The following is an 11,558-nucleotide window of genomic DNA, read 5'->3' as shown; positions in this document are numbered from 1 at the left end:
CTGCCACTTGTAGCTTTTATTTAATGTGATTTTCAATTAATAGACTTTTAAGTAATTCGAAAAAAAGAAAAATGATTTATTTCTACTAATGACGCCACGATGCAAAGATGTGTCTAGGACATCAAAAAGACACAAGACAATACACAATGCTTACATTAATTCAATTATAATTATTTAAACTACTTACAAACTATAATAATAGGTTAACCAATATTTTGAACAAGCAAATAATTGTATTGTGCCTTTTATTGCATTATATTTATCTTGCCACGTTTTGATTATTTATAAAGTAATTTTTCAGATTATTATTATATCAAATCATGTTTGCAAGTGTTTTATATCTTTGAGGTAATTAGTAATTACTTATTATTTAATTTTATTGTATTTTCCTTTGAACCCGCAGTGGAGCAGCGTAGTGGAGTATGCTCCACACATACCTCCTCCGGCTAATTGAGGAGAGGCCTGTGTCCAGCAATGAAACGTACGTATACTCAGTACGTATAGGCTGTTTATGTTGATGTTCCCTATGATCCAGTCGGACAGAGCTTATTTATTTTAAGTTTATGCTTATTCTTATTTTTTCTAGTAATAAATTACTTAATATAAGAATAGTGTTGTTTTATTGATTTAGCTTAAATCTCCGCTCCACCAGAGGCCCGTTTGGTTTATAACTGTTTAGCCTTGAAAACTTTTCTGAGGTAAAGTTGAAGGTCTAAAGTTCGATCACAGTCCAAAAAAAAACCCAAAAAATGTCCAACATTGGTTTATCTACGTAAAAAGAATTGATTATAAGTAAAATTATCCTTCCTGGCTGGTTATTTAGCCATAGCTTGGTATAGCCATAAAATGAGGAAAAACAAAATCATGAAGATCGCGTCTCCGGTGACAATCTAGTTACCATAACTATGGTTGCTATGTAACAGTCAACATTCAAAATATTGTTTTGTCAATAGTGAAAATACTTTATTTCTTATATTTTATAAGTGTAAATTAATACATAATTAAACTCTTTTTTATATTGTGAATAGGACTCGGTGTACCGGGTAAAATCGGGTAAGTATAGGTTTTAGGGAAATCTATCGATCCACTATAAAACAAATATCGGAAGTGTTTTTGGTTATGTTATAGGCGAGCTACCTGTGGCTCTATTCACCCTCTTTATTCAGACTCTTACTAAAACTTGGTGCCTACTTACTAACTATGCTCTCGTATAACTCTTGCGTCATCATCACCATCGCCTTAGTCATAGGGTCAACTTGAGTCGTACATAAACTCAAATAGCAAAATTTGTTGTTTTCTGTTGCTGCATAAGGTAAACAACCATGCAAAAAAATAAAGCACCGGTAAAGAAGAAAGGTCAGCCGGCGCCTTCGTCTTCAGATGTAAAGCTGCCGAAACTGCCGAAGATGCAGACTTCAGAAGAGTACAAGATACGAACCCGACCGATGTTCTCCCTACCACAGGAGGTGCTGAAACTACCTAAGCCAATTAGCAATGCGGAGCAAGTCCGTGCTGCTAAAGCCGCGGCGACACCTCTCCGAAGAAGATCTAGTGGTAATAACCGTTCAAATGTAGAAGGATTTAACAGAATTTCATTTTCTTCTATGCAAGACTGGAAGGGAATAAAACATCTTTCCGGGCATAGGGCCAGAGGGATTGTGTCCTTTCTTACATCGGCTGACCTTTATCACCATTATGGGTTATCATATGCCTACATCTTAGGATTTCGTCTAATACGGGCGTGAGTTTATATATGTATGTATCTTTTAATTTAAATTATGTTTTCGATGGGTTTCCTACAGTAATGCAAAGCTTTACCGCAATGAGGAAAGCGAGAGAAGAGTTTAGAGAGAAGCTCATACAAATGATACGTAAATCGGATCCTGATGAAGACAGCGACGCGGTTGGCACACTCACTGGAGAAGAGAAGAACATGCTCCGATACTATTACTACCTCAGATACGGCATAGATTCTGTTCACGTGGCGCCTGTGGATAACAACATTATTAAGCGGTAAAATATTCTTACAAATGATTATTCTGTTTTATTATTCAAAAAGACCATATTTCTTTAACTTATCAAGAGAATAGTAATGTGTTCTCTTTCTGTATCCGAACATAATAGTGAATGCCATCTTTCACAGACAAATCTGCAATATGTCACGGCAAAGATAACGTACTTATTATTTCTATGCCATTGTCCTTTTCCACAGAATTTATAGACTGGTCTCTCCAAAATTAAAGAAATGGAAAGATACCCTCGCCGTCTGTACTGATGAAATGCGCGAAGATTTTATGATGAGCATGAAAAGGGCTATTGTTGACTTCGTCATGAAGGATCCTAACACGGTGAAATATTTTGTAGATTTAACATTTTAAACGGCAAGATTTCCGGAGGTATGTGACCTAACATGTATTGGGCTGGTTTTCCATTCGCGGGTTGAAAGGTCAAACATGATTTGAAAGTCAGGCAATCGCTTCTGTAAAAAACCGGACCTGTCAAATCTTCAGGTTAGGTAAGCGAACCCTGTAAAAAACGGAATAACGGGGACAGGGACAGGACGAATACTTTAAAAGACATAAACGACTGGTCATTGACCTTCCATTAGTATGACCCTTGGCAACGGGACATCGTCTGTCGTTCTGTCCTTGAAAGTGTTAAACAACCATACTATTTTCGTATAGGTTAAAAGAAATTTTTCCTAATTGTAATCAATTCAATATTAGGAAGAGGAACAAGAGGAAGAGGAGACTCCAATAAAAACAGAATTGAACTTAATGAAGGACGACGCATGGCGAAACCGCTACGTGTTGGCCAGGAAGTTCATAAGTAAAAATCTGTTCACGGTCAACCCATGTATCGCGCAAGTGCTACACATATGGTGGAACAACTATAAGTAAGCTAATGTTTGTTTTAACATCATCCTTATTAGATAATGTGTTTATTTACTTATTATAATAAGTACATACATCCATTTTCAGCGATATGCGACTAATTAGGATAGAAGATCTAATGTCCTACGGAAACGCGTACGAATTAGCTACTTTCAATACAATTTGTAACGGCGAAATAACGGACTCTGCTTATGATCTTGTTACCGAATGGATACCTACTATAAAGGCTGTGTTTCAGCAGGTATCTAAACTAATACAATATTTAGCCTTAAAAGGTGCATTCAATTTATTGTAAATGATTCTACTTTTGCTGTAATTCTAGGGAATAAAAAGGCGGCAACTTCCTGATCCTAAAAATGTGCAAAAGTCGAAGCACTTTTACAACTGTTTGGCTTGTATAATGACGTACAATCTTCAAACTTTATGTTTGAAATCTATGAAAGAATTTACAGACTATATTTTGGATGTTGAGATGGGGGTAAGTATCATGTTTATTAAAACTACATTTAGGCAACGGTAGACGACTCCGTTCCTGGAGAATAAATTAAAACTTGTCTGCGGGATTAAGTCCTAACGTAGGTATTTAAGCTAAAATATAAAAATGTTAAATGTTGTGTGTTGTGTTGTTACAGACTTTATTTACAGTAGAATTTTGGTGCTTTTGTTTTCAGGGTAAAAACCAAGGTTTTCTAATAAATGTAGCCTTTCAACAAGACACGATTGAGTTTGAGCCCAGCTTTAAAAACTTTAAGGACCAGATTTGCCTGGTGTACGATCTCCTCATCGACTCGTGTAGGCAGTGTCCTCGTTTGGAGACCTTGTTATATGAAGACCACGTTATCACTACTAAAGCAACGCTCAGGGTAACGTATAATTTCTAGAATGTATAGAGCTGTAGTAAATCTATAATGTTTACGAGTTAGAAATACAATTACAATAGGGTCTGGATCAAAAATAAATTATAATACGCCAATCTAGAAATAGAAGCCAGTCTCTATGATCATAAAACGATCTCATATTACTTTTCTACTTATTTTCGAATTTTATATACTTACATGAATTAAGTAACAATGAGTAGGACGTTTGACCGCTTCTATTGATGACATCACAGGACAGCATTTACATACACACTCCAAAGAAAACTTTTCTTTAGGCGTTTGGAAAAAAGTATCTCATTTGACTAGGTTGTCAAGTTGCCTGTTATACACTCTCAAAGTATCTATGAGTTTAACATTTAGCTGAAGAACATAAATTGCTTTATAATGGAATTGAATGAAAACTTCTCCAGAATCGTCTTCTATTGTACGGGTTGTGAGCTGGATTACCAACCTCATCAACCCTGGTGTCAGGGTTACTATTGAGCCGCCAGAGGCCCCTAACACGACTCGTGTAACAATTACGTACTTACATCAGTAAGTACTAACCGGGATCAACGGCTTAACGTGCGTTCCGAAACACGGATCGTCTTACTTTCGGACTTCTCCAAAATAAATAAGATAAATACAGTTACCTAGTCATTTTATTTGAATAATATTTAATGAATGTTATTATGTTAAACTTACTTACTTTTTTTATTAGCCTGTAATAGATAATGATTTAGTTGAAGACTACAAGCGTCAGGTTCGTGCAATGATAGACGAACAAAGAATTGGCCCGGAATTGAGAATCCAAGACTTCGATGATTATGTTTGTTTACTGAATGGAACAGTAAGTGAATTATCGTATGCGGTACTTACATTATTATGTTTTCTACACTAAAACGTAAATAATATAATTTAAAATCAACAGTCAGCAAAGTTAGTTGAAGAATTTGTCAATGCTAAACCTGATAAAACGTTTGAGGAATATTGTGAAGAGTCTGTGAAGTATGTGGAGTTGGCCAAGGAGATTCCAGCAGTGTTGGATATGACGGTAGAAATTGGCATGTACCGCATCCAGCGGGCGGACCTTATCAACTCGCTGCGATCAGCTGCCTCGAGGATGGCCAACACATTGCTCAGACGGATGACGGAAGACTATCAAACCATAATCAAAGCGTGAGATTTTGTTTAATTTTATTAAATAAGTATAATATTATTAAAGTTGTCGAAATCGACTTGGGCTTTTGAAGATAAGTGATTTATCAGCGAGCTGGACAAGCGGCTAAGGGAGCAGGGTGGCGACTCCCGGTGCAGGCATTACGCGCAAAATATTTCCCTCGTTGTCCAACGGGTTAACGCTGCTGCGAGCATGAAGGTCACATTCAGCCAGGAGATGATAGAGGGGAGTATTTTTGACTGAGCCGTTATTCCAATTCCTTATTTATTTATTTGGTTTTGAGTTTGACATTTTACTTACCTTTCATGCATTGCAGCAAATTAACTTTCTTTTATAACTACTATTATTTTAGTATAGATATTTATGATTTAGAGAGTAGGAAGCTACTTCATCCATCTATTCAAATAAAGGTATAAACATTTATAAATTTAACATGTTTTTCTTTTTAGGATTTACGACGAATATGCTGGGATCGCAGACAAATTATTGACTCCGCCTGAAAACACAGCAGGTTTGATGGAATTGATTGCGTACTGCGCCAAGGTGGAGGAATTTATGGTGAGAGAGATGGAGGATAAGCTGCGTGACGTCATGCGATACATCATCTTCTTGGGAGACTATACTACTTTCGCACCACTGGAACTTAAAGCTAATAACCAGACATTCCACTGGTATGTCAACTTGTAGTACCGAACTCGGCAGTGAACAATGTCCATTAAGCATTGGCGGCAGATATCCGACTAGTTTTAGCTTTGTAAAACTTTGTTCAATTTTATTTACTTACAGGTATTCACAAATACCAGACGTCATAATACAGTGCAAGGCCATGTGTGAAGAGAAGAAACAGGAATTCATGAGGACATTGAAGGTACATGGTGATATGAGACTATGGTTTTATATAATATTACAATTCGTGAAGAATCTAATGGACTTTTTCTTTTTAAAGAACGTTTAGTGCCCTGTGCTGAGGTTTTTCCTGCAGTTTCTTTTCCCCGGCTATACAGGTTGTGAGAAACTGCAGTAGTTTGATGTGGATGAGACGTTCGTTATGTAAAATATGACGATTCAAAGTGCAAATACACTTCTCATCAAAAAAATCGAAACACCTTGCAAGTTTACGTTTTGTCAGGATTATCAGAAAAATGTGTACATTTAGGAATAAATGTTAAATGTCGTTTAATAGTGAGTAATATGAGCTTATCAAATCTTAATGTTAATGTTCTAAATTTAAATGAATTTTTCATAGGTTTCGTATTTTGTTAAATGAGTCATTTTTATTCCGTATGGAGTATAAAGGAAATGGATAAAACAACACACGTAAATGAAAAAAAAAGCTAAAAAACGTTTATTTAATAACTTGTATTCCCTCCCCGAGCTCTAATTACTGCTTCCATACGGTTCTTCATCGATCGGATGAGAGTCACGATCACATGCTGTGGTATATTGTCCCATTCCTCTTGGATTGCATCTTGCAGCTGGCTAAGTGTTTCTGGGGCAGGATCTCTTGCTCGAATTCGTCTCTTTAATTCATCCCACAGATGTTCAATGGGATTCATGTCCGGGCTTCTTGCTGGCCATTCCATAATAGAGATATCGACTTCGTTAAGATAATCTCGTACGACGCCCGCGGTGTGAGCCCTAGCATTGTCGTGCATGAATATGAAGCCGTTGCCAATAAAATGTGCATAGGGCATCACATGAGGCTCGAGACACTCTTCGACGTACCGATGACAGTTTAGTGCAGGCAGACGTGGCCCAGATACGAAAGCAAGCTCTGTCTTACCGTCGGCGCTGATTCCTCCCCAAACCGTCCACGAACCGCCACCATAGCTGACCTTTTCTTCAATGCAGCATTGTGCATAGCGTTCTCCGTCTCTTCTGTAGACCTTGTTCCTTCCGTCGTTACCATACAGCATAATTTTACACTCATCAGAAAAGAGAACTTTGCTCCACTGTAGATATGACCAATTTAGGTGCTCACGTGCAAAGTTAAGGCGCGCTCTTCGATGGTCTGCAGTTAATTTCGGCCCATTTGCTGGCTTATGCGGTACCAGTCCACGATCCTTCAACCTTCTTCTAATTGTAGAGTCACTTACAGCCACCCTTCGTACAACACGAAGCCGCTGCTGCAGTTGAAAAGCGTTAAGGCGTCGATTTCTTAAAGAAGTTGTTACAATAAATCGATCATCTTGCTCAGAAGTGACCCGATTCCTGCCAGATCCTGAACGGCGCGTGAACAAACCAGTCTCCCGATAACGTTTATAGACTCTATGAACAGATGACAGGCTTAGATGCAGTCTTGCAGCCACAACACGCTGACTAAGGCCAGAATCCAGCAATGCCACAACTTGGGCGGCTTCTGTGGGCGAAGTATCCATACGTTTTAGAAAAAAACCTTTTTTCAGACGTCCCAAAGTCACAGTATTGAAATAAAAAACAAAAAGTTTAAGGATAGGCGCCAATTTTTATTTTTTAAACGCTAAATGTACTCCAACCCTAAACACACATTTGTCTCAAAACAGTGATTCATTTCGTTTATAAGATAAACAAATGAAATTCTAATTTTGAATTTTGAATTTTCTCTTATTACTGTAATGGCCAAACTGCCAGCTATACATTTATGTATTTTTTTTCATCGTATGAATTCTTTTTTGTGTTAAATTCGGACAGAAACAATGAAAACGGAAGTGTTTCGATTTTTTTGATGAGAAGTGTATATTAACTACTGAATAAAGATATTTTTGAATTTGACTCGAGAATATGTGTTTTTTGAAGACAGGTGACCTAACCACTAGCCTACACTTGCGGACCCTATGAAAATGGGATGATCGCTGATGAGATGTTGATCCGTTCTCTACTTCACTTATCAACTCGTTTTTCAGTCCCGAATTGAAAAGTTCGTCAAGTCCCTAGATGTATTAGAAAAACAAGCGATGGAACTGCAGTATTGGGGTGACATCGAAGAGTTACCGAAATATGTGAGTCGAACTCGTCGACTCGATGACAAGTTAGTATTTACCTACATTCTCATGAAGTTCCCTATTATATTATGATCGATAATTTAAATATAATATCCATATCAGGTTATCGGATGCGTTGACAACTATAGACCAATTCAACGAAGAAGAAGCTGCGTTTGGTTATGAACTCTCTCAATATCCGAAGAGAAAGCAAATTTACGATAGAGTCGTGCCTTTCAAGAAACTTTTCGATGCTGGATATGATTATCTTCAGAAGTACAACAACTGGATGACTTCTAAGGTATTCTTGAACTATTGAGGGCACAAAATGTTAAATTATACAAAATTCATAGAATTTATTATAGAAATTAAATATTCGTAGATTGGCAGTTATGATCCCGAAGATATAGAAGGTGAAGTCGGGTACTATTACAAAATAGTATACAAACTAGAAAAGTCATTCGCAGATAACCCGGATTCTTTTCGTCTTGCTTCTTCAGTAAGGTAAAGTATCTACTTTGTTCTTGTTAAAGTTACTTTCAATAATGCTGATTTTCCATGAATCAGCAAAAGTTCACAGGTTTCCACCTCATAGCCATCAGTGGTTTTACCTCTATGTTTAGAGTTTACCGAGCATAAAGGTATATTAAATTAAACTGCTTATTCTATTCCAGAGCTAAAATGGACGATTTCAAAACTCACATGGGTATTGTTCAGACACTCGGTAACCCGGGTCTTAAAGCCCGACATTGGGATAAAATTTCTGATATAGTTGGGTTCCCAATAGTTGTTGATGATGAATTAAGCCTGGAAAAAGTTATTGACTTCCATCTAGATGATTACGTAGAGAAGTTCGAAAGTATTTCAGAAGCTGCCACTAAGGAGAGCAATCTCGAAAAAGCACTGGATAAGATGATGAAAGAATGGGCGGACCTCAGCTTCGATATTTTGATGTACAAGTAAGTAACTTAATGTTTATTTCTAAAAGAATACATAGAATTGTAAAACTATACTTAATTAATTTTCTAAAAAAAAATCTTACAAAATTTTCAGGGATACTGGAACCTTTATTTTGTCGAGTGTAGATGAAATACAGGTGCTGTTGGATGACCATATTGTTAAGACACAGACCATGAAAAACTCTCCATATATCAAACCATTTGAGGAAACAATTGGGTATGCTAATAACGATAATGAATGTTAAAAGTTATTGATTTTTTCATATTCACTAGAGATAACATATATATAGATATGAAACATCTAGAACATTCTCGAAACTTCTGGAATGTTATTGAGATTTTTTTTTTTTTACAGAATGTGGGAAAGTAAATTGTTACTTCTTCAAGAGATCCTGGACGAATGGCTGAAAGTGCAAGCGACGTGGATGTACCTTGAACCAATTTTCTCGTCTCCAGATATACAACAACAAATCCCTGAAGAAGGAAGGAGATTCTCTGCTGTCGATAAAGTAAATATTCTTCTTCTTCTCTCGTGTGGGTTGAGAGGTGGATTACCAACCTCATCAACCCTGATGTCACAGTTACTATTGAGCCGCCAAAGGCCCCTGATATGACTCATGTAACTACTACTTACTTACATCAGTAAGTAGTAACCGGTACCAACGGCTTAACGTGCCTTCCGAAGCACAGTCAATGTAGCCTTTATAATTTCATATCTTTTAAAAAAGTTACATCTAACTAAAGTATATGATTTCAGTCATTCGAATTATATTCAGTAAGTGTGTAATGACCAAGTAATGAATTTCTTCTTTTAGACCTGGCGTGAGATAATGAAAGCCGCGGCTTTGGAACCAAAAGTCCTTGACGTCATCACTATAGAGAAAATGTTAGACAGATTGAAAAAATCTAACAACTTGCTGGAAATGGTACAGAGAGGCCTCAATGCGTATCTGGAGAAGAAACGCTTATATTTCCCAAGGTTCTTCTTCTTGTCGAATGATGAGCTTCTGGAAATTTTATCGGAGACCAAGGATCCTACCCGGTAATAAATTTTAAAGTGAAAATGATGTATTCTGTAGCAATATGTGTTTTAAGATGACTGATCCTCAATACGATCAAAATAATTTATAGGCTAGTTGTAATCAATAATTTGTCTACTCATATAGTCGTTTATCTATAAACACTGTACATTCAAGTGTTTGTCGTTCTGCACTCGTCATCAAGTAAATATTTATTATTCTATATTGTTTCTTAGTGTACAGCCGCACTTGAAGAAGTGCTTCGAAGGTATTGCAAAGTTAACCTTCACAGACGAACTTGTGGTGACGCATATGAAGTCCTCAGAGGGCGAAGTTGTGCCACTCACTATGACCATCGACACCGCTGCTGCTAAAGGGCAGGTAAATCTAAATTCTGTTGTTTATGACATCAAAATCAATGCAGAAGATCAAAAAATGCCTAGAAAGGTCATTACAGATTTATACCTGGTTGATTCAGTAAAAATATATGAAAATGTAGACTTTGACTTACTAAACAAACTAAAACAACAGGTGGAGAGATGGTTGGTGGAGTTGGAATCAGCAATGAAAGACTCGGTCCACAACGGCGTCGCACTGTCGTTCGATGACTATACGCTGAAGAGGCGCGAGTGGTGGGTGCTCGTGTGGCCGGGCCAGTGTGTACGTATTTAGAAAGTGCTTAGTCTTAGTGTGTGAGAAGAGGACAGAAAGATATAACTCAAGTCAAATATGAAAGATATAAAAATATCCCAAGAATGTGCATACTGATGGTATCTAACCTCGAATAATCAATAATATCAATCTTCATCTGTGTCATTTCACACCACTTTACCACGTATCTATATATTGAAAATATTCAATAATTCATATTTTTGTAGGTACAATGTATAGCAATGACTTATTGGACCTTAGAAGTCACAGAAGCGATTCATATAAGCATTGCAGCCATGAATAAATATTGGGACAAATGCAATTACCAGATCTCGAAAATCGTCGATTTGGTGCGTGGAGAATTGAGCTTACAAAACAGAATTACACTTGGTATGTAACATTTATTATAAGCACTTATTTGTTTCTACGATAATAATGTGTATTCTATCCAACATTCCATCAGTTACTTACTTAAATAATATTTTTATGTAAGTTTTATACAATCAGACACCACCGGTGTGATAAATGATTTCAGATGATTTAACAACGCGGTTCACTACTAGGATCCACTATTCGTTTCAGCCATATAATCGATATTAATTGCTTTAACAGGTGCATTAGTAGTACTAGACGTGCACGCACGTGATGTGCTTATGCTACTCATCGAGTGTAAGGTGCGGGTAGACAATGACTTCAACTGGTTGTCTCAGATACGATATTATTGGGAGGTCAGTGCACATATAGTGTAACAAAAAAATGATCATTAGCTTTTTAGAAAGTGTAAGTAATCTCATTCTATTATCTTTTGTAAAACAGGAACAGCCAGAGACTAAAATAATGCATTGCGCTACTCGCATGATCAACTCAACACTGATGTACGGCTACGAATATCTGGGCAACACGGGCAGGCTTGTGGTGACACCACTAACCGATCGTTGTTTTAGAACTCTCTTTGGAGCTCTCCACTTAAATCTGGGTAAGAACCGACACGACATATTTTACCTAGGTACCTAATTCATATCTGCCTAGATATCATTC

The 11,558-nt window shown here is 37.0% G+C and overlaps 1 protein-coding gene across 1 annotated transcript in view; it reads left to right on the top strand.

Moving 5' to 3' along the window:
- Window positions 1-1,322: 1,322 nt before the first annotated feature.
- LOC126381769 (dynein axonemal heavy chain 7-like) overlaps window positions 1,323-11,558 on the top strand; it is a 36,654-nt gene continuing 26,418 nt past the window's right edge. Inside the window, exons 1-23 of the mRNA XM_050031247.1 lie at window positions 1,323-1,554; window positions 1,803-2,013; window positions 2,213-2,348; window positions 2,727-2,896; window positions 2,982-3,135; window positions 3,217-3,372; window positions 3,566-3,757; window positions 4,473-4,601; window positions 4,683-4,930; window positions 5,381-5,602; window positions 5,718-5,799; window positions 7,814-7,938; window positions 8,015-8,192; window positions 8,274-8,395; window positions 8,566-8,850; window positions 8,945-9,067; window positions 9,206-9,359; window positions 9,666-9,892; window positions 10,106-10,250; window positions 10,401-10,529; window positions 10,748-10,910; window positions 11,133-11,248; window positions 11,337-11,496. Of these exons, the coding sequence (XP_049887204.1) occupies window positions 1,323-1,554; window positions 1,803-2,013; window positions 2,213-2,348; window positions 2,727-2,896; window positions 2,982-3,135; window positions 3,217-3,372; window positions 3,566-3,757; window positions 4,473-4,601; window positions 4,683-4,930; window positions 5,381-5,602; window positions 5,718-5,799; window positions 7,814-7,938; window positions 8,015-8,192; window positions 8,274-8,395; window positions 8,566-8,850; window positions 8,945-9,067; window positions 9,206-9,359; window positions 9,666-9,892; window positions 10,106-10,250; window positions 10,401-10,529; window positions 10,748-10,910; window positions 11,133-11,248; window positions 11,337-11,496 (3,859 nt within the window). The remainder of the gene's footprint in view (window positions 1,555-1,802; window positions 2,014-2,212; window positions 2,349-2,726; window positions 2,897-2,981; window positions 3,136-3,216; window positions 3,373-3,565; window positions 3,758-4,472; window positions 4,602-4,682; window positions 4,931-5,380; window positions 5,603-5,717; window positions 5,800-7,813; window positions 7,939-8,014; window positions 8,193-8,273; window positions 8,396-8,565; window positions 8,851-8,944; window positions 9,068-9,205; window positions 9,360-9,665; window positions 9,893-10,105; window positions 10,251-10,400; window positions 10,530-10,747; window positions 10,911-11,132; window positions 11,249-11,336; window positions 11,497-11,558) is intronic.

This window comes from Pectinophora gossypiella, chromosome 1, assembly GCF_024362695.1.
Source record: "Pectinophora gossypiella chromosome 1, ilPecGoss1.1, whole genome shotgun sequence".
NCBI classification, from domain to species: domain Eukaryota; kingdom Metazoa; phylum Arthropoda; class Insecta; order Lepidoptera; family Gelechiidae; genus Pectinophora; species Pectinophora gossypiella.
Note: the sequence above shows the minus strand (reverse complement) of the source record. Positions and strands in the feature narration are given on the sequence as shown.